Here is a 22,806-nt window from a genome sequence, read left to right on the forward strand (position 1 = left end):
TTCAAATTAATAGTCCCACCATTCTACACTTAAACTTCAAAATTATACACAAATTATTTTCAAAATAGCAAATACTACAGCATCAAAATTGAGCACAGCTCAAATCTTATCTATATGTTTAATTATAAAATAGAAAACCTAATAAACATCTTTATCTTATCAAAAAAAGGCAGACCAAGCTCCACAAGGATTTATAAGCATCATTAAATAGAATTTAAATTAAAAACTAATACAATATTAATACTTGCATTTAGAGGCAATGTATTAACAGACATATCTGTTGTAAAATAGAGCTATTCATTAAGTATGATAATTGAACCCACATCAACAGGTCTGCCATCAATACAGATAAACTTGCACTTCAAAATTAAAAGAAATCAAATAAAGGCTTTATATCAGCAACACTATCAAGCAATGAAATTAACATAAATTCTACACTCTGGAAACTAATTTTCATCTCCAGATACAAGGAACATGCACAAAGAATACCAAAAACAACACTCGACGCTAAGGAGACAGAGGATAAGGAATAACTGGAAAAAATTAAAGGTAAAGAGAACAAGGAAAACAGAGGGTAAAAGTTGTTTAAAATAAAAGCTGTGATTGCAACTAGATTGCAATAATTTCTTGAATTAATAAAGAAAACGTGCATTGGATGAGTAAAACAGAAATTGTCTTTGAACAAACGTTATAATGATGGGTGGAGGTTTGGTAAGATTTCCTTTTATAATTTCTCACAAGTAGTACAACAAAACGCACAAACCTACACTTCCAGAATCTACCCACAGGGATTTTACGATAGTTCGGAGCTGGACCAGTGGGGATGTTTTTCCGACACCAGTCAATCAGAAACTGCTTGGGAGATTTACCAGTCCAACTTCGCGATGAGTAGTCAAAGTTCCGCACATCCTTTGGTTCATGTTTTGCTGTAACAATTAACAGGGCAAAATAATTTAAGAATCCCTATTATTTTCAAAATATGTTCTGAAATACAGTATTAAATTAGAGATATCACACTACTCGCATACTTACTTTCTTCTTTTACTTTCTGTGCAGATTCTTCTAGAAAATTTAAATTAAGGGCACCATCATGCGCTTCATCAAGAGGTTTGGTAGAGCTTTTGTCAGTCTTTTTAAAATCTGCCATCTTTATTGAAGGATCAAAAGCAGGATGTTTTTCCAACTCTTTAATCTCTACAATAAATTTTAAAAATAGACCATTTTATTGGAAATGCAAGAACAAGGTCAAACTACTGTGTGCTAATGTCAAAAATTCAGTTCTATTGATATACAGTACAGAAAAATTCAGCAAGAACAATTCAAAAGTTGCAAACTGTTTTGATATTATGGAATCATTTACAACCTACATTCATCATTTTTATGCCTTTCAAGTATTTACTTATAATTTAACAGTTTACTTTTTTTCAAAACAGCTTAATCCAATTTGTTGCTAGACTATTGACTTACACAAGGTTATTCTCCTCACTATCCACAAAACCAGAAAATGGTCACAGGCTACAGGAAGTTATTGATCAGCTGGTAAAATGCAATTTAATCCTGATAAAAGCAAAGTGATGTGTTTGAGAGGCCAATCACTGTCGGTTAATAATGATTGTTAGCTTTGCTTTCCTCAATATTATCACAGTTAAACATAAGAATGATGTATTTTCTGACTTTGTATGAATAATGCTGTAGGATTTATGATGTTCATACAAATCAAGGAAACAAACTCACAATAGGGAGAGCATCTCATTTAAAAAGTACACACATATACAAAGACATTACTTTCAAACAAAGTACATTTTGGAGAAGAATCATAGCAGGACTATTTTGATGGAGCATTTGGGATCTATTTGGGTTCACAGAGAATCTTCGACAAAATTATTTCATAAACCTTACCCTGCTGGAGATCCTTAATTCTTTCACCTGCTTCTCTTTGAGCATGTTTGTTATTATTTTGCTTAAATAACAGTGCCCGGTCTTTGGTATCAAGTAGTTTTGCTGTCAGCTCCAAGTAAAGAGTATTCTGTTTAATAATAGAAGCGAAAATCCATTAAAATGCTATCAAAGTCAGTGTTCTTAAATACTTAAAACACTTTATGCCAAGTATGTTTCGACTGAGTTCTGAAATTCTGGTAAGAAACAAAAAGTACCATCCAACCCTTCTTACTATTGAGTGTAACTTTTTTATGTTTCATTTTTCAAGGTGGAATTGACTTATTGTCATATATACTGATGGACTATATAATAAATTGATCTATATGAACAGTATGCAAGACAAAAGGCTCATTCAGAAAGCCAGGAGGTATGGGATCTAAGGAAACATAGCCATTTGGACTCAGAATTGGCTTGCCTACAGATGGTAGAGGGTATTAGTAGATGGGACATCTTCTGCCTAGAGGTTGGTGACCAGGGATATGTTCTAGGTCCTCTGCTCTTTGTGATTTTTAGAAGTGATTTGGATGAGGAAGTGGATGGGAGATTAGTAAATTTGCAGATGACAGAAAAATGGGTGGCATTGCGTAGAGTGCAGAAGGTTGCTGTAGATTATAATGGGACACTGATAGGATGCAGAGCTAGGCTGAGAGGTGGCTGATGGAGTTCAAACCGGAAAACTGAAGGCAGAGTAAGGGTTAAGGGGAGGATTCCTAGCAGTGTGAAAGAACAGAGGGACCTTGGGGTCCATGCAAGTTGATTGGATGATTAAGGAGGAGATTGAAGTGTTGGCCTTCATTAGTCAGGGTATAGAGCTCAGAGCCACAAGGTAATGTTGAACAAGCTAGGGTTTTGCCTTTGAAGTGAAAGAGGATGACTGGCTTGATTGAGATTTCAGGAACAGCTTCTTCCCCTCCGCCATCAGATTTCTGAATGGTCAATGGACCTGAACACGTACTCAGTATTTTTTCCTCTCGTTTGCACTACCTATTTTTATCACAATGTATCACTGCCACAAACCAATAAATTTCATGACATATGCCAGTGATATTAAACCTAATTCTGATAAGCTGATAAGGCATAGATAGAGTGGGCAGCCTTTTATCCAGGGCAGAAATGGCTAATACAAGTGGGCATAATTTTAAGGTAACTGGAGGTGGTAGTTTTTTTTTAAGTGACTGGAGGAACATAGATGTTAGAGGTTGTTTTTTTTTTAATACTACCTTTGCTCATTGCGGCCAAAAAGTTCTATCTTAGCTTCATCAGTCCATAGGACTTGTTTCCAAAATGCATCAGGCTTGTTTAGACTTTAACTGATGAAGTTAAAATAGAACTTTTTGGTCGCAATGAGCAAAGGTATGTTTAGAGAAAAGAGGGTGCAGAATTTCATGAAAAGAACACCTCTCCAACTGTTAAGCGCGGGGGTGGATCGATCATGCTTTGGGCTTGTGTTGCAGCCAGTGGCACGGGAATATTTACTGGTAGAGGGAAAAATGAATTCAATTAAATACCAGCAAATTTTGGAAGCAAACATCACACCGTCTGTAAAAAAGCCGAAGATGAAAAGAGGATGGCTTCTACAACAGGATAATGATCCTAAACACACCTCAAGATCCACAATGGACTACCTCAAGAGGCGCAAGCTGAAGGTTTTACCATGGCCCTCACAGTCCCCTGACCTGTGGATCTGTGAATCTGTGGATAGACCTCAACAGAACAGTGCATGCAAGACGGCCCAAGAATCTCACAGAACTAGAAGCCTTTTGCAAGGAAGAATGGGTGAAAATCCCCCAAGCAAGAATTGAAAGACTCTTAGCAGGCTACAAAAAGCATTTGCAAGCTGTGATACTTGCCAAAGGGGGTGTTACTAAGTACTGCCATGCAGGGTGCCCAAACTTTTGCTTTGGGCCCTTTTCCTTTTTTGTTATTTTGAAACTGTGAAAGATGGAAATAAAAAAGTTTTCTTGCTTAAAATATTAAAGAAATGTGTCATCTTTAATATTATGCCTTTTGGAAATCAGTTCATCTTTTACTCGCTTAGCTATTCACAGTAACAGAAATTTTGACCGGGATGCCCAAACTTTTGCATGCCACTGTATATGACATATCGAAAATAATTTGCTTAGATATATGAAAGTCTTGAGAATTCCAGCAAATGTTTGAGTCAAAAAATAGGAGGCACACTTATTAAAAAGAATTTTTACAAAAAAAGTGCTGGAAAGTGTGGAATTAATTTACTTAAGATTTTCTGAATTTCAATTATTACATAGAAACACAGAAATTATAAACAATAGTATTATTGTAATACTAGCTTGCATGCAAATGTTTAACAATTTATAATTAAAGAAAAACAAGAACACGCTATCCACCTCCTTTGCATTTCATAATAACATCTGTGCTCAATGTCAGCAAAGCCAAGGAAATGATTGTGAACTTCAGCATGGGAAAGTTAGGCAAACACACACTAAGTGAAGAATCTACAATGCAAAGGTTGAGCAGCTAGCTACACATTCCTGGATGACAATGTCTCAAGGGTATCTACTCTGGGCTGAGCACATAGATGCAAGAATGAAAACAGTGCACCAGTGTCTCTGCTTTCTCAGAAGTTTAAGAAGATTTAGCATTACATTAAAGATGTCAAACTTCTATAGACATTGGAAAACATTCTGACCAGTTGTATCACAGCCAGGAACGGAAACTCAAACAACACACAGCAGAAATGTAAGAGACTACAGAGTAGTGGACTCAGCCAGTTCCATCATGGGTACAACTCTCCCCACCAATGACATTTACAAGAGGTGACATCTCAGAAAGACGACATCATTAATGACCCCCACCATGCCCTTTTCCGTGATGCTCCTGTTAGATATAGGACCCCAAGGACCTACACATCAAAGTTTAATAGCCTCTTCCCGTTTGGTTCTTGAAGCAACCTGAAACACCCCAACACTACCTTGGACTACATTCTTTTTTTGCTTCTTGAACTTGCACTAATGTTTTTATTGTTCAAGTTATGTATAATTTATATTATTTTTAAGTTTATGTTAACTTATGTCTGTAATTTATTGTATAATGGTTGCAAAAAATTATTTTTATGCCACCTATACCTGAGCACATACGCCTATGATAAAAAACTTGAACCTGAAATCATAATCCATGGATGGTATTTCATTTTCCAATGAACTACAGTACTATGTTACTTCTAAGTTATAAAGACACTAACAATTTTGGCACATTGTTCAAAATAATTTTCATACTCACTGGATCAAAGTGTTCTTCCTTTTCAGGTACTTTGTTATCCTGATCGATTTCCTCATCGTCACTCCCACTGCCTGCTGCTTCAGCGTATTGTAAAATCCAATGCTTCATGCTCACTTGGGAGCTTTGACTTTCCGCTGTCTATCATCAAAGCAATATATAGCAACTTAAAATTCTTCATCTTCAAATTGGGTATACAGTGAATTTCAGTTAATTGGGATGTGACGAGAATACACATAGATAAGATGTTAGCTGTCCTGTGTGATCAGCAGTTGTTCTGCCACCTGTCCTCAGGGGGAAGGAGAGATAAGGAACAATGGAGCAGCATGTGGAGATGTTAATGAAGGAGCCATCAGTCTGGGTATTGCCAAGATCGGCTCCCCCTTTGAACCCTGAACTGTTTGAAGTGATGGACAGGCGATACCCCAGCAGGGGGATAAAAAGGGACAGGTTCGCTAAGGCAGGACACACGACACCCAAGGTAACGAGACCCTGGAGGCGGTGCGCCTCTCACGAGTCGGTGGGAAGTACCGGACAACGCACAGGGTGGAAAGGTACGATCAGCGGGAACCCGGTGTGTGTCCGCCCTTGCTTGGGTGCCGGGTTCACTGCAGAGGATCGACCGCATCTGGAGGAGGGGTCACAGTCGGTGACCTCAGGTGACATCACCAAGGACCTGCCCAAAAAGCTGCTTGTGAGCCATATCGCCGGTCTGTGAGTGGAAGCCGTGTTTGAATGATCAGTCGTTCCCGTTCTATCTCTCTCTCTCTCCCCATGTTGTCCATCGCCATGGCAACGATTACTGCGAACTGAACTAAATTGGACTGAACTTTTGTGTCACTTTGAAATTTGGTCATTTACCCCAAGACAACGATAGAGCTTGATTGATGCTGTTATCTTAATTCTGTGCACATGTGTTTATCATTGCTGAACTGTTGCATTTATTATCCTTTCGATTACTGTGTTGCTTGTTTCTTTAATAAAACTTTCTTAGTTCTAGTAATCCAGACTCCAACTGAGTGATCCATTTCTGCTGGTTTGGCAACCCAGTTACGGGGTACGTAACAGGGACAAATTGGGACCAGTACATTTTGGCCCAATTAAGTGGTTGCCGCAAATAGTTATAAAAAGACAACCTACCATCTGATTACGTATTTAAATGAAATACAGAACAAATTAAAATACCATTATTACTACAGTAATATAAATCTGTTTTAGTTCCTAATAATTATCAAAGGAATTAAGTCATTGTATGCTGCTGTGTTCTTTTGATTGACTGCAAATAATATCGGCATTTCATTATCTAGTGTAGATAATGGACTACTTTCATACAACCCTTTCGACAATTACATCCTCCAAATCCACATTTTCATTGCAACCTTCAAGATGATTGTTGATACCTTCAGATTCTTTATAGCTCCTAACTTGAAGTATTGTCTTACTCCTTTTTTCTCACCATCTATCAGTGACAGAAATCACGGCTTTTTGAATACAAACACATGCAAATGATGCTGTTTAAAATCTGTTTGCTCCAAGCATGGTGTAGTGTCTAATGGCCACACAAGCACACACAACTGATGCTAGTTAGGAACCGTTCGACAAGTTTGCCCCAGTGAAGTGGCAAAGCGTCCCAAATAAACGAAGGGAATCCCTCAAACACGAGGAAATCTGCAGATGCTGCAATTTCAAGCAACACACATAAAAGTTGCTGGTGAACGCAGCAGGCCAGGCAGCATCTCTGGACGAAGGGTCTCAGCCCAAACTGTCGACTCCTAGAGATGTTGCCTGGCCTGCTGCGTTCACCAGCAACTTTTATGTGTGTTGGTTGAAGGGAATTCCTGCTATTTTCTTGATTAGTTTTTGTTCTTTTAAGAGTTGGCCCAAATAAGTGGCTTCCCTGATTGATCGGAATCGATCATATTTAAACCAGAAGTTGATAAGATTTTCAATTAGTAAGGGCATCAAAGGTTACAGGGAGAAGGCAGAAGAATGGGGTTGAGATTAAAAACTATCATGATTGAGTGGAGGAGCAGACTCAATGGGCTGAATGGCCTACATCTGCTCCGTAGGTTATGGTCTTATATAGACCTAATTTAGAATCCTAATTCTGTCCCTTACAAAAGGAATCAGTCACCTCTCTCTGCATAAATTGTTGAAATACAAGAGTACACCCAAAAGGAAAGGTTGAGCAGATGGGACTAATCTGTTGAAAACTAAAATTTGAAGCAAAGAATAAAATTACAAATATGAAAAAATGCTAAAAGTAGAAACATACAAGCTATCAATTTGTCTCCAAGATATCACCACAAGGAATTCATGGTGGGTTTGGAAACAATGGGGATCTTCCTACTGTAGGGAATAGTAGAGGAAAATAGTACAGAGCCACTTAATGAGAAACTGGCAGAATATTTGATAAAGGATGAAAGGTGGAAGTCCAAGTACAACATAAACACTATCATGGAGTACAGTGTCATGGTACAGGAGGCAACAAGCGTAACTCATTTTTTTAAAATTTAGCCTCTTTTCTAGAAAAATGAAATAGAAAGAGGTTTAGTATTCTCACCTTTGCCTGAGGATTGTCACTGCACTTCTTTTTCTCAGATACTTCATGGTTTGTTGCACACTTTACAGGCATTTGAAATTTGGGCTTGCTCTTAATCTCTTCTTCCTGCAGTTTCTGACTGAATCCATCAGGTAACGACTCTTGTAAAAAGAAATATTATGTTGCTCTGAATTAACTTCTCTCCTAATTCAATTAAATCATTCCAATTTAAAATCACTTGAATAAAAACCCAATTCTTTGTGCAATCCACTAAATATATAGAGCTGACAAGGTTGCATGTGATTATAGTTAGGATGTGGGTAAATGTCTACAATACCTACATGCAAAGATCCTGAATTCTGTTGCCCCAAATGCAGACCCTTTTCTTTTTCATGTATAGTGGATTCCAGTTAATTGGGACACATTGGTCCAGTACATTTTGGCCCAATTAAGCAGCTGTCTCAATTAGCCAAAGTTTCATGGAAATTGTTAAAAAGGTATCAAAAAAAAAGCAAACTTCTGTTTAACTGAGTAACAAATCATGTATGTAAATGCAATACAGAACAAATGAACTGCCAATACTACTGGTGGTTGTCTGTCATATCCCATGATGACAGGAAACTCGTGCAGGAGAGTTTTTAAAATGGAAAAGCTAAGGTCGTTCCACACTCTCGACCTTGGATGTCTGGGTCCAGCGGGACGAGTAAACATCACAACTGAGGTCTTCCCAGGGTGCAGTGGATGAATATGACTTCTGTGCCTTGTCATGCCCTTCGATCTCCACGTAGCATTGTAGAAACCCCTGCCTGGCTGTTGGATCTCACCGCAGATCTGATCTGCCAAAGCTAAGTTCGCATGCTAGGACAGGTATGTCCCAATCTCACTGGTGTATGAGACCTGCTGGCTACGCTCACCTGGTTTACCTTGCCTGTCAAAATGCTGTACTGGTGTCTGGCCACTGTTGCATGTAAAAAGCTACTTGGAGCCACAAGTGAGAGCTGAGTGTCTGGTGGGGACCAAAGATAACATTCAAGATGACTGTCAATACCTTCAAATTCTCTGTAATTCCTAACTTCTTGAAGTAATGAAATCATCTGATTTTCACTCCTCACGGTTTCTGGCATTTCCAAGACTGAATGCTTGAAACCGCGTTAAACAGAACAGATCTAAATTGTCTTACTGCTTATTTTCACCAATCATCAGTGACAAAACACACTGCTTTTTGAACACAAACATGCAACAAGCTGTTTGGTGTAAGCTTGGTGTAGTGTCTAATGACTATATGACGTGCACGCAAGTGGCGCTAATTAGAAATTGTTTGGCAACAGTCTCCTGTCCCAAATAAGCAGCTGCCCTGATTAACCAATGACCCAATTAACTGGAATCCACTGTATTATGTTTTGAACCTTCAGTAAAATTAACAGAATTCTAAACTATATTCCAAATATTGCCCAAGCAAGGATCTATATAACTGCAACAAGACTTTTCTACTCTTGTAAATCAATTGCTTTGTAAAAAGCCTATGACATTTATCTCTAAACAAATGGCTGCACCTGCAAGTTAGCTTTCCAGGACTCATGCACAGACCCCTAGATCCTTCTGAGTAACATTTCTCAGACTCACACCATTAAAAAAAACTTCTTTTTCCCTGACCCAAATGAACTTGCATGTTCTCAAATTATATTCCAAATGACATTTTTCAGTCATCTGGAATATAATGAAAATAATGAATATGGAATATGTCCAATTTCCTTTATATCCTCATTGGACCATCCTGTTTACTATCTTGTAACATAAGTGAACATAAATAATATTCCCTTTCAAAGTCCTTGTTAAATATTATAAACAACACAAGTTTGAGATCTGTATTGAATATAATACACTACTTAAAACTCAATAAAAATGTGAAATATGATTATACCTGACCACCTAATGAGAGTGTGAAGAACTACCAGCAATTTCCAGCGATGGCACAGTATCCACTTATTTGATTTTTACTGCAAATAAATCCTTAGGAATTTAACTGTAAATTCTTATACAATTAACCTACCATCAGGAAGATTCAAACACAACCAATCCAAAGCAGAATGCAGGTCTCCACCATAAACAACAGTATTTTTCATAGCTTCTTCAATGTCTTGTGCCCGAAATGAAAACTCTTCCAAAGCCGTATATAAATCCTAAACAAATAACATTCAGTTCAGAGGTCCACCTTAACACACAACTACTCTTTACATTTTCAACCAGCATTCAAATTAAAAACCTAATTAAATTTCAAGACTCAAAATATCTTCCAAGTTATAATCTTGAAAGAATGTTTACAGTGGTAACAGACAATGCCAATGAAAATGATTACGTAACAGCAACCCCCGCCCCAATCCCGTCAAACACATCCTAACTTGGAACCATGCAGTTAATCTCAACATGCGGACTTGGGCAGTGTCAGAGTAGCTGTGAGTTTAAAGGGAGCAAAAAGTGTTCAAGCACTCCAGACTGTAACTCTACCCACAAACTCATACATGATCCTGATACCTGGTGTTCTGGAGTTCAACCCTGGCCTCAGCAGCATTCCTGGGCCAAATCTGGAAACCGGCGAGCAAGGAGAAACAGTGGGCAGATGGAATCAGTTGGAGAAGGGAAAAAGGGACCTGGTAGATTAAAGGTATGGGTGATAGAAAGATGGAATAAATTGGTGGCAGGGATGGAAAAAAGGGAAGTGAGAAAAGCTGGGTGGATCAGAATGAGAGAGAGAAAGGAAGATGGTATGAGGGCTATTTGAAATTGGAAAACACAATTTTCACAATAGGCTTCCAGGTGGAATATGATGTGTTGTTCTTCCAGTTTGCACTTGGCCTCACTCTGGCAGTGGAGAAGGATGGGGACGGATGGACAAGTGTGGCAATAGGAAGGGGAGCTGAAATGGCATCTGAGTTGGGGTTTGCTGATCATCTTCCAGCATCTGTAGCCTCTCGCGTCTCCACTTATTACTTTACAACCTATTGCTCCCGACATTTGATTCTATCTGCCCTCCCCCACACTTTCTGTCTCTGCTTATCCGTCTCTACCCATCATCCACCAGCCACCGTTTCTCAACATCGCCTCTCCCCCTCCAACATCAGGCTCCATCTGCTTATCATCCTTGTTCTCACCTGCTTCTACCCATCACCTGTCAGACAAAGTGTCAGCCCACCACCTCCCCACTACACTCTATAAGTCCTGATGCAGGATATTGAATATGCTATTTTAATATAGTAGCATATTTTTCCAGTGAACCCAGTGACTTGTTGGGTGTAGGAAATAGAGATCTGATATACTTAAAGGGAGCCTAGGGAAACAAAAGTGGGTGAGTTTCAAAGTGCAAGTTTCAGCTCATCTAATAAGCTTTCTCCAACTCTTAACCACCCCACATTTTTGGGCCACATTCCCAGTAATACAGTCCACCTCACAGATACAAGGATCCACTGATAGTTAGTTCACAGACAACTAATGAGCAGGTTGAATGAAGAACCATTGAGATTTCTGAACAAGTGGATAGTACTTTATTGGAGCTCACTGGATCTGGTCAAGATGGCGCCAGTGAATAATGATTCTTTGGGCAATATCTTCCAGATTAGCGAATCATTTCAGTTTTTCTATGTCTTCTATTTATTCTTTTTAGCTTAATTTTGTTTTTTGAAACTGTTGGAGCCTTGGACTTACAGTCTGTAGTTTGAACAAGTGAGCAAGTGCTTTGGTGTCCCTGAGAAAATGCTAGGAGAGAAATGAGATCTTGAGCTCAAGGAGAAGCTCAGAAATGAGATGAGGGGACATGATTGACTATATTTCTCATCAATTAGAGCATTGAGGTAGACTGAAACATCGAGGGAAATGTGGAGGAGAGTAAGCGGTTTTCAGAGCTGGGTCCCAATGCTCTCTTGAAATTCTAAGATTTATGGATTGGTCTGTAGTTCATATTGGCCTCTTTCAGTTCAAATTTTTTTGTGCCCTCAGCCATTCTTTCTCGTGGTCGATTGGCAGGCTGCGGATTTGGGTAATCTGTTAGTCTTTATGCGAGGGAGGGGTTGGTGGTGATTGGGGTTAGTGAGTTTTTCTTTTTATGCAGTGGGGATTGATGTCTTTCTTCAACCACTTCTATGACTTTCTGAATTCTATGGCTATCTGGAGAAGGCAAATTTCAGAGTTGTATTCTGCATACATATTTTGATAATAAAATGAGTTTTTAAATCTTTTACTGTATCTTACTAACAATTCAAAAACAAATGAGTACTATTTTGCATGATAATTTACAAACCTTAAAATTATCTTGCAAGTTATTTTAAGAAAGCTGCTTGTGCCAAAATAGGCACTATTAAAATGAAACCTGCAATGTGTTATAAAACTCAGACATCCCACCTCTCCCGGGAGTTCCTGGAGTCTCCCGCATATCAACAGCAGCTCCCTGATGCCCGCAAATTATATACAATATCCCGGAAATCGATTTTTTAAGAGAAGGAGAGGGAAAAAAAAAAGAAAGAAAATGAATGAATCCTGCTTGAATTCTCTTTGTGCTAAGTAGACCTATCAGTTTTCTCTGTGGGCGGGCTTTACAGTCGGTCGATATCTCTCCCCCCCCCCCCCCCCCATAGTCCATCCATTTAGTTACTGCCGTCTGTAATGACGCTGAAATGATTCGGACAACTGTCAGTGATGAAGTACAAAAGCGTGGCGAAGAAATTCCCAAGGCTGGCGGTGACAACCTGACTACTCCAGGCTGTCCTATACGGGCGGGGCGTGTTGGCATCTTAAAGGGGATTAGAGCGGGGTTTAAATTGGAGCAAAATTCCAAAATCATCCACTAAGACATCTTTAAAAACACGCTCGCAGAAAGCAAGTTCTTTGGGGTTTTTTTTCCTGAAACACTTCCACATACAGGTACATCAAAGCCCGCGATGGACTGGGGTTAAGTGCAACCGCTTTCAGAAGAAAAACCAACTTTAATAAATACCCAGCCCCCACGGAGGTCTCATCATTAGGACAGTGAACTGTTTACCTGTTCAGCGCACTTTATATGCATTTTGAATTACACTTTATTAAATAATATGGTAATATGGTAATAATATGGTATATTATTTTATGTGGTGTGCATGATATACGTATTGTGGCTACACAGTGGTCCGGACAGAGGTTGTTACATTTGTGGACAATCAGCCAGATGAGAATAAACTTGAACTTGAAGATACAGAACTTCTAAATCACTCATTTAAAATCCTCCATCTCAAAGTAAAAAAGTTCTGATCCCGACTATTGCTGGCTGGCTGGGTGTGGGTGTGTATAGTAGGAGGTAAGGTATTTTGCTGTTGTTGTTTGTTGCTTGTGTTCTGTGTAGGCATGCCATGTTGGTGTCAGAATGTGTGACAACACTCATGGGCTGCCCCCAGCACACCCTGAAGTTGTGTTGGTTGTTTTTGCAAATGGCACATTTCACTGTATGTTTTGATGTACGCGTGATAAATAAGTTAAACTGAGTTTAAATCTGAATCATACTTGCAGAGTGTAAATTATGCCAAACAGCTAAATTATGTAAACAGCTATTTAACTTTGATACCATTTTAAGTTGATAATATTAATGAAATTCATAACTTCTATTTTGAGGTTATGCTTCTCCTGTGCAGGCTGAGGTTATTCTATTTGACATACAGGATCTAAGTGCCTTCCAGTAGAATGGAATGTTACCTGAGCACTTTGTTTTTGAGCTCCATACACAGATTTCTAGTTGCTCTTAAATAATACTACTGTCAGAAAACTAATCTGATATATAATATACAGACATGTATAAAATATATTATGTTTGAATATAATACTTTGTTACCTCTGTGAAAATATGAAGGAGGCTGGAAATGCTGATAATCACTTACAGTCTTTTTCAGAGGTACAGTCGACGTTTCGGGCCGGGACACTTCGGCAAGGCTAACTGAAAGAAGAGGTAGTAAGAGATTTGAAAGTGGGAGGGGGAGGGGGAGATCCAAAATGATAGGAGAAGACAGGAGGGGAGGGGTGGATCTAAGAACTAGAGAAGGGAGAGGATCATGGAACGGGGAGCCTGAGGAGAAACAGAAGGAGGGAGGGGAGCCTGGAGGGTGGAGAGAAGGCAAGGGGTTATAGTGAGAGGGACAGAGGAAGAAAAAAGGGGGGGAAATAAATAAGGGATGGGGTATGAAGGGGAGGAGGGGCATTAACGGAAGTTAGAGAAGTCAATATTCAAGCCATCAGGTTGGAGGCTACCTAGACAGAATATAAGGTGTTGTTCCTCCAACCTGAGTGTGGCTTCGTCTTGACGGTAGAGGAGGCCGTGGATAGACTTATCAGAATGGGAATGGGACGTGGAATTAAAATGCGTGGCCACCGGGAGATCTTGCTTTCTCTGGTCAGAATGGGAATGGGACGTGAAACCAAGATCTCCCGGTGGCCACATATTTTAATTCCACATCCCATTCCGATAAGTCTATCCACGGCCTCCTCAGCCGTCAAGATGAAGCCACACTCATGTTGGAGGAACAACACCTTATATTCCGTCTGGGTAGCCTCCAATCTGATGGCATGAATATTGACTCCTCTAACTTCCGTTAATGCCCCTCCTCCCCCTCATACCCCATCCCTTATTTACTTAATATGTTTTATATTCCCCCCCCTTTTTTCTCTTCTCTCTCTTTTTTCTCCCTCTGTCCCTTTGACTATAACTCCTTGCCTTCTCTCCACCCTCCGGGCTCCCCTCCCCCTTCTCTTTCTCCCCAGGCTTCCCGTCCCATGATCCTCTCCCTTCTCCAGCTCTTAGATCCACCCCTCCCCTCATGTCTTCTCCTATCATTTTGGATCTCCCCCTCCCACTTTCAAATCCCTTACTATCTCTTCTTTGTTAGTCCTGACGAAGGGTCCCGGCCTGAAATGTCAACTGTACCTCTTCCTATAGATGCTGCCTGGCCTGCTGCGTTCACCAGTATTTTTGTGGGTTAATAAATATAGGCAATTTTTTTTTCTTTAAAGTGCTTGATAGGAAAATTTCACAGTGATTGCCATGATCAGTAGCCCAAAATTCCGAAAAGATGCACCCAAAAGTATTCAGGAAGCAAAATCTTTGTTGTCCAGTGTAATTTGACCTGGAATAACTAGTTACTTTCTAAAGATTCCTAAAACCATTGAAATACCACTCAGCACAAGATCAAATATCATTACCTGTAGCTTCTTAGCTGTGAGTCTCCCAGATATGGTTCCTGATTTGCTGTGCTGTGTTTTGAATTGGTTGATCAATCCAATAACTTTTTTTTCCAAATCAGGTTTAATGACCACCTAAAAAGTTATAAATGATCTTTAAAAAGTTCCAATTAACACTGATAATGCATCATTACTTTCTTTCTTCCCAACATAGGTAATTAAATGCCAAATATTTAAATACCATTAACAACCACACATTGTATACTCTCACTGTTATGAATAAGAATACACAATGCAGTTATATGAAAGATCAAATTAAAAATTTGACTGAAAATATAAAATGTGCTTTTACTCCACTAGAAATTAATAATGTACAAGTGATTTTATCATGCTAAATTTTTAATCCAATTTTCATTTATTACAGAGTACATTCATTTCTTGTGGCAACTGCTAATAATAATTATATTGAAAAAGGATCTAGTGCTTTCTCAGTGTATTTGACAAATAAACTGCTCCTGGGCTTCCAGCTAGGTGCAGATATCGATTTTAACCAATGTTTCGATGACAAACTCTGCCATCTTGATCAGGGATGACATCTAGTCTGGTGGTATTTATTCCCCCAACTGTCCGTCCCTCCTGATTGGTTAGTCCTCATCTAATCAGGTTTCCGCTGTCCCACCTTGTTAACAATCACATTCCAGTTCTTATTTAAAGCGAGACCTTTGTCTTTGTTAACATTCTTTTCCTCTAGTTTTATTTCAAAGCTTCCTTCACCAGGAGGTCCCAAAAGTCTTTGACGTGGTACAATAGCTTTGTGCCGAAGACACTCCTATGGCCATTGCAATATAGCAATTTAAACAAAGATGAAGGTCTCACTCTAAGAACTAGAATTCAATTATAAACATGGTGGGACAGCAGAAACCTGATCGGCTGAGGACTAACCAATCAGGAGGGACAGATGACGGGGGTATAAACACCACCGGACTAGACATGCCCAGGCATCATCCCTGATGAAGATGGCAGAGTTTGTCATCGAAACATTTGTTAAAAATCGATACCTGAAACCGGCTGGAAGCCCAAGTTTATTTGTAATAATTATATTAGCATGCTTGTATCACAAGTGAGATAGCATTGAAACACAGGAAATGAATAAATGACAACACCATGGATGTTTATACCATCATTTATGAATTTATGAATGCAAATTTTATCCATTCTGGAATGAATATAAGCCATTTACATTTTCCCACTTTAGAAGAACGTTCAAAGGAAACAGCATAGAAGCAGGGTTTATTCTGTAATTCTATTTCAGATCTAGAAGCAGGGTTTATTCTGTAATCCTATTTCAGATCTAGAGGAATTTATTCTACTCAAGCAGTAAAAACATTTTTTGTCTTGCAAACATGTAATAAATGAGTAAAAAACAGCATGGTACTTCATTTCAGAAACTTGGTTCCGTCGAAGCACATCAACAAGTATATTCCATGCAACCGAGGAAAACATTTCTACATTATTTTCAAAAATATTACTATTGTCACCTTAAGGATGGATCTGTCCAAATTTCCAGCAGCACTAAATTCATTTAAGGAGGATGCACCAAAACTATATGTTTTCGGACCTAAGGAAAAGAAGATTAAAAATTAAGAGTCATTGAGTAATACAGCATAGAAACAGGCTCTTTGGCCTATCCAGCCCGAGCCGAACTATTATTCTGCCCAGTCCCATTGGCCCGCATGCAGATCATTGCTCTCCATAGTGCTCCAATCCATGTACCTATCCAAAATGTCTCTTAAATGTTGAAATCAAACCCACATACACCACTTCTGGCAGCTTGTTCCACATTTTCACCATCCTCTGAGTGAAGAAGTTCCACCTCATGTTCCCCTTAAACATTTCACCTTTTACCCTTAACCCATGACCCCAGTGGAAAATGCCTGCTTGCATTAACTCTATCTATACCTCTCATAATTTTGTATACCTCTACCAAACCCCCCACTCATTCTCCTACTCTCCAAGTCCTAACCTATTATTTGCTTAAACACATATCCTAAAGTCCATGCAACATCCTTGTAAATTTCTCTCAACTCTTTCAATTTTATTGATATCCTTCCTGTAGGTAGGTGACCAGAACTGGGCACAATACTGCAAATTAACCCTCACCAACACTTTATACAACTTCAACATCCCAGCACCTGTACTCAATACTTTGCTTTATGAAGTCCAATGTGCCAAAAGCTCTTTACAGCCCTATTGGCGGCATCATTTTAAAATAATTATGGATCCGCATTTCCAAATCCCTCTGTTCTACTGCACTCCTCAGTGTCCTACCCTCAACAGTCCTCTCTAAGTGCAACACCTCGCACTTGTCTGCATTAAATTCCGTATGCCATTCTTCAGCCCATGTTTTCAGCTGGTCCAGGTCCCACTGTGAACTCTGATAGCCTTCCTTGCTGTCTACTACATGTCCAATCCTGGTGTCATCTGCAAATTTGCTGAACCAGTTTACTACATCATCTAGAACGAATTCATAAACAATAATAGATCCAATACCAAACCCTGCAGCACACCACTAGTCACTACTAATCTACTACCACTCTCTGGCTTCTCCCGTAAAGCAGATGTCTAATTTAATTTACCATCTCATCCTGAATGCTAAGCGACTGAACCTCCTTGACCAATCTCCATGTGGGACCTTGTCAAAGGCCTTGCTAAAGTCTATGTAGACAACATCCACTGCCTTGTCCTCATCAACTTTCCTAGTAACTTCCTTGAAAAATTCTATAAGGTTGGTTAGACATGACCTACCATGTACAAAGCCACATTGACTATCCCTAATCAGTCCCTGTCTATCTGAATACTTATAAATCTAGTCCCTTGGAATACCTTCCAATAATAACTTACCTACTATTAATCTCAGGCTCACTGGCATACAATTTTCCAGCTTATTTTTAGAACCTTTCTTAAATAGCTATCCTCCAATCCTCTAGCACTTCATCAACGACTAAATTTACTTAAAAATCTCTGCTAGGGCCGCTGCAATTTTTGCACTCACCTTCTACGAGGGCCGAAGGAACACTTTGTCACCCCTAAAGGATTTATCCACCCTAATTTTCCTCAAGGCAGCAAACACCCCCTCCATAATCTGTATACAGTCCATGACCTCGCTTCTATAGACTTTGCCCACTTCCTGAGTGTACGGGGTATCCAGGGAGGGGTAGCACCTCTGGTGGCAGATTAGTTGTGCTCCGCCCAGGGGTAGTTCATCCACCTGCCACCCAGCTCTCACCTGTGGCTCCAAGTAACTGTTTGCATGTGACAGCGGCCACACCACAGTACACCGCTTCAATAGGTGAGCTAAACCAGGTGATGGTAGCCAGGAACCTCCAAACCCAGTGAGATAGGGATGTGCCTATCCCAGCATGCAAAGCCACTTCCAACGGACTAGGCGGATAAAATCAACTACAAGATCCAACGGCCAAGAAGGTGGTGCTACAATGCTTCATAGAGAGCGAATGGCATGACTAGGCACAGAAGGCGTCATGGCTATCCACTGCAGCCAAGGTAATCTCCAGTCATGGTGATTTTTCGTATCTTTGGACCAAGATTTTTGAGGTCTAGATGCTGCCTGACCTGCTGAGTCCTCCAGCATTTGGTGGGTGTTGCTCAGTATTTCCAACATTTGCAGAATCTCATGTTCATATTTTACACCTTCATGCTGCTAACCATTGGTTTTCTCTACTCCCGGTGAGATCTCAAAACCCTCTTTCATTGACTTTTTTGTAGGGCTGTGTGCACATAGAGGATATGGGAAGGACATATATAGACAGCATTTTCAAGGTAATATAACTATTAACAAGGTTATGCTCATTAACCCAATCTAGCAGGCTGTGAATCAGAAAGAGCAGCATACTCCCTTGTGGTGGTGATTTGCAGTACTTTCAAGGTAGTAGACCCAATTAATAGACTTTATGATGCTGTTGTCAAATACAGCCTGCTTACCACCAACAGCAATTAAACTTCTTTAAACGGTTTGTCTGATTAATGGCTTATGATATTGATAGAGAACCATACTGCTCTCCCGTTGCAAGATTTCCTTACGTTTATATCCCAATCTCTCGGCCGTAAAAATCATTCACCATTTGCTTCCTTCACAACGATCCTAGGTGAGGAGACAGCCTCACCAGTTACTTCACAGGAAGCCGGCGAAACGCCTGCTGCACTGGCAGGCATTTCCCACTCTTCAAGCTGAGCAAGATTTCCCAACTGGGCCTGTTCCATCATTAGACCCGGGCACTTCAGCAACCAACGATCTCTAACGCGCTGTCCCAAGGACGGTGCCCCCTCCTTCGCTGTATGTACCGTACCTGCTTTAACTTTATTCTCCTTGGTAGCCGGCTTGGCGACAGTTGGCCGAGGGTTCTGGGTTTTCCCATTAGTAACCGGCTGAGCCGTCTCCGGCCGCTGGACCCGAGCAGCCGCCGACACCACCGCCTCATTTCGTCTCTTCTTCTTCCCCCCCATTCGCCGCCTTCCCTCCGTCAGCCGCGACCGCCGGCGCCCGCCCCACACTCTCCGTGGCACCAACACCGAACAAAGCCTGTGGCCGCCGTACGCATGCGCAGCTGCCGACGTCACGGGTCCGGTCCGCTCCGCAACACGCGCTGGACTGCAGCGTCCCCGGATTGATCACGCACGGTGTCAATTATTTCCTACACCCCTGCCAATTAACGTGATGGACTAATGCCTGCTGGTCGCTGGATTGCAAACTTGGAAATATGCCGGGTCACTGGAAAAGCCTTTGCTTCCAGAATGTGTACAACATAGTAATTATATTTAAAACGAGAAAACCTGCGGATGCTGATACCCTAAGCAACACGCACAAAATGCTGGAGGAACTCAGCAGGCCAGATAACATCTGTGGGAAAGAATATGGAAAAGTCGACGTTTCGGGCTGAGATTACATTTTAGAATATGGATGACATTCTGCCCTTACTAGTCTCAAACACACAGACCCAAGTAAACACACACTGAATATAACAGAATCACATAAAGATTATAGCATAATAAAATTACAGACCTTGCAACAATGGGATATTACAAGCAAAAATTTAATAATGTTAACAATTAGATACTAGAGCAACACACACAAAATGCTGGAGAAATTCAGCAGGCCAGGCAGCATCTAGGAAAAGACTACAGTCGACCTATTAGGGCAGAAACCCTTTGGCGGACCAGAGGAAAAAAAAAGCTAGGGAGTAGATTTAAAAGGAAGAGGGAGGGAAAAGCGAAACACAAGGTGATAGGTGAAACCTGGAGGGGGAAGGATGAAGTAAAGAGCTGGGAAGTTGATTGGTGAAAGAGACAGAAAGCCATGGAAAGAAAAAAAGGGAGATTACCAGATTTTCTCTTGTTTGTAATTAATTAAATATCAGACACACATTCTTTTATTTTTTTCCTTTAAAAGGAAATCACAAAAGTCTTTAGCAGCATGTAAATAATAAACAGCTTAGAGATGACATATGCTTAGAAAGGAATACAAGAATGGGGAATAAGGTACTTTAAATTGGGAAAAAACATTTTGAGAAGTTTGGGTGAATCAAGAAAGGTCAGAATGTAAAAGACATTGTGTTGATGAATGTAATAAACTTTTTGATTAAGTATTAGAGATGGCAGGAGGGAATGCAATGAGTGTACATTTGACAAATATCACATTAGAGATAGCTTAACAAAAAAGAGGCAGAGGCCTGAAGGAATCTTCTCATTTCAATCTGTCTTTCCATTCCCATGTTGACATATCTGTCCATGCTCTCCCCTACTGTCAAGATGATGCCAAACTCATATTCTGTCTTGGTAGCCTCCAACCTGATGGCATGAACATGAATTTCTCTGACTTGTGTAATTACTCCCCTGAATCCCTTTCTCTGTTCTATTGTTTTCCAATCCACGTTTGGGTAACCCTCTCATCTCTTCTCACCAGTCCATTGCCTTCCTCTACTTCCCCTCCTGCTTTTTTTCATTCCATAATTCACTGTCCTCTCCTACTAGATCCCTTCTTCCAACTATAATTTCCCAACTGCATCCCACCCACCTTCCTCCTCCTCTGATCTTACATGTCACCTGCCAGCTGGTACTCCTCCCCATTCCTCCAAATTCCTATTCAGACTTTTAACCCCTTCCTTTTCAGTTCTTATGAAGGGTCTCAGCTAAAAACAGCAACTCTTTACTCCTCTCTATAGATGCTATCTGACCTGCTGAGTTCCCCCAGCATGTTGTGTGTTGAAGTTGAGGCTTCAGATATGAAGATCATAGGCATTGTTGTTCTTCACTGGTCAGTGCTTTTCAAAAATTATGTATTTCTATATATGAAGTAAACTAGCAGGTAGAATTTAATAGATTATTTCAGGTGGCAAAATTTAAGAAAGGGCAATTTGCAAGTATAACATGAGGCTTCAGTAATGGGTATAAAAGCAGGAAGGTTATGCCAAACCAGCATAAATCTCTGGTTTACAGATTGGATTTCCAACATCTGCAGATCTTATTTTGTTCGTAAATCTTTGGTTAGATGGGGATCATAATGGATTCAATAGACCGAATGGTCTTCTGCGCCTTAACATGTACGGCTCTTTATTTCATTGAAAGATTTCAGCATCTGTACAACTTGCTTCGAGGAATAGTTCGGTCACTGAATTTTCAGCCGGAAGTCAGAATGCGCAGTTTATTTTGTTTCTTCTCAGCCACCATTCTGGCCTCAAAGGATTGTGGGACTTGTGGGTCTACCGGGAGAGATGGCGGATGCATTTGGGGATGATCTGTTCAGCGTGTTCGAGGAAGATTCGTCGAAAAAAAACAAAGGAGGGGATGGTGGTGGAGGGAACCCCAGGTAAGTAAGACTCGCTGCTGGTATTGATGTTGCTACAGGTGTTGCAGCGCGTGTGAAGTTAGTTGTAAACCTGGGTCGTGATTAGTAGTCGGATGACGGCAGCAGGGTCACCATGTGATTAAGGTTTCTGGTGGAATGTGGAGGAATAAACATGCTAGATGCTGCATTGCAATCGGTCTTTTATAGTGCATGCGTCCTATATGCTCACATGTTTTCTTTTCAATTGCATGTATAACAAGCGAGGGCGTTGAATAATAAGGGTGTGAGACAGTAACTAAGAAGGAAACCAGGGTTGCATATAGAGACCATGAGTTATCTATGGCAGGTTAGATTGAGGGGATTCTTACATAATTATGTTAATATATTAACAAGGAAAGCCCTGATGAAGATTTTTACATAGCTCTTAGCTGCAGACACGGTACCAGATTACTGGAGGAGAGCTTGTTTAAGAAAGGCAGTGAATATACGCCAGATTTCTGGAAACTGATGACCCTTGCATCCGTGGGAAGGACATTATTGCAGAAGAGTAAAGACAACAACGTGTGTTTTTGAAAAGGCAAGGACTGATTCGGGAAACTTAATGTGGTTGTGTGTGTGGGGTGGGGGTAAATCTTGTCTTACGAATTGCAAATTTGAGGAGGTAACTAAGGCAATTGAAGGCACAGCAGTCAGTGTTTCGCTGTTAACTGCAGCTTGCATTTGACAACGCCCTGTGTGATTGGCTTCTTGAGAGTTAATCCACATGGAGTCCAGGGTGAGCTGGTTATTTGGATCCAACATTGTCTTGGTGATAGGAAGTAGAGAGTAATAGTTGAAGATTTTTTTTGATCGGATGTCTGTGACTAGTGGTATATCATGAAGACTGCTGTTGTGACCTTTAATGTTTGTGTTATATGTTAGCAGCTTGGTACTGAATGTAGGAAGAATAATTTGTAAGTCTGATAATCATCCATATATTGGCAGTCTTGTGTATAGCGAGAAAGGTTGTCTCAGCTTACAGCAG

At 40.2% G+C, this 22,806-nt stretch overlaps 2 protein-coding genes across 6 annotated transcripts in view; one reads left to right on the forward strand and one right to left on the reverse strand.

The window, feature by feature from the left end:
* The window catches only part of dhx29 (DEAH (Asp-Glu-Ala-His) box polypeptide 29), an 87,550-nt gene extending 68,030 nt beyond the window's left edge, over positions 1 to 19,520 (reverse strand). For 3 of the 5 annotated variants that reach the window (XR_011885340.1, XM_072252516.1, XM_072252519.1), the window contains exons 1-9: positions 19,288 to 19,520; positions 16,462 to 16,541; positions 14,945 to 15,058; positions 9,786 to 9,915; positions 7,757 to 7,896; positions 5,197 to 5,334; positions 1,900 to 2,026; positions 1,033 to 1,194; positions 764 to 926 (exon numbers count right to left, since the gene is read on the reverse strand). Coding sequence is in view for 3 of the 5 variants with exons in the window: in XM_072252516.1 (XP_072108617.1) it covers positions 764 to 926; positions 1,033 to 1,194; positions 1,900 to 2,026; positions 5,197 to 5,334; positions 7,757 to 7,896; positions 9,786 to 9,915; positions 14,945 to 15,058; positions 16,462 to 16,541; positions 19,288 to 19,444 (1,211 nt within the window). In the remaining 2 variants the exon portion in view is untranslated. Of the gene's footprint in view, positions 1 to 763; positions 927 to 1,032; positions 1,195 to 1,899; positions 2,027 to 5,196; positions 5,335 to 7,756; positions 7,897 to 9,785; positions 9,916 to 14,944; positions 15,059 to 16,461; positions 16,542 to 19,287 lie in introns of those variants that run through there. The other 2 variants (XM_072252517.1, XM_072252520.1) reach the window with 2 other exon arrangements.
* A 2,145-nt stretch (positions 19,521 to 21,665) lies between these two features.
* The window catches only part of mtrex (Mtr4 exosome RNA helicase), a 123,701-nt gene continuing 122,560 nt past the window's right edge, over positions 21,666 to 22,806 (forward strand). The window contains exon 1 of the mRNA XM_072252521.1: positions 21,666 to 21,803. Within this exon, the coding sequence (XP_072108622.1) occupies positions 21,709 to 21,803 (95 nt within the window). The 5' untranslated portion in view covers positions 21,666 to 21,708. The remainder of the gene's footprint in view (positions 21,804 to 22,806) is intronic.

Source organism: Mobula birostris, chromosome 3 (genome assembly GCF_030028105.1).
Source record: "Mobula birostris isolate sMobBir1 chromosome 3, sMobBir1.hap1, whole genome shotgun sequence".
In the NCBI taxonomy this organism is placed as follows: domain Eukaryota; kingdom Metazoa; phylum Chordata; class Chondrichthyes; order Myliobatiformes; family Myliobatidae; genus Mobula; species Mobula birostris.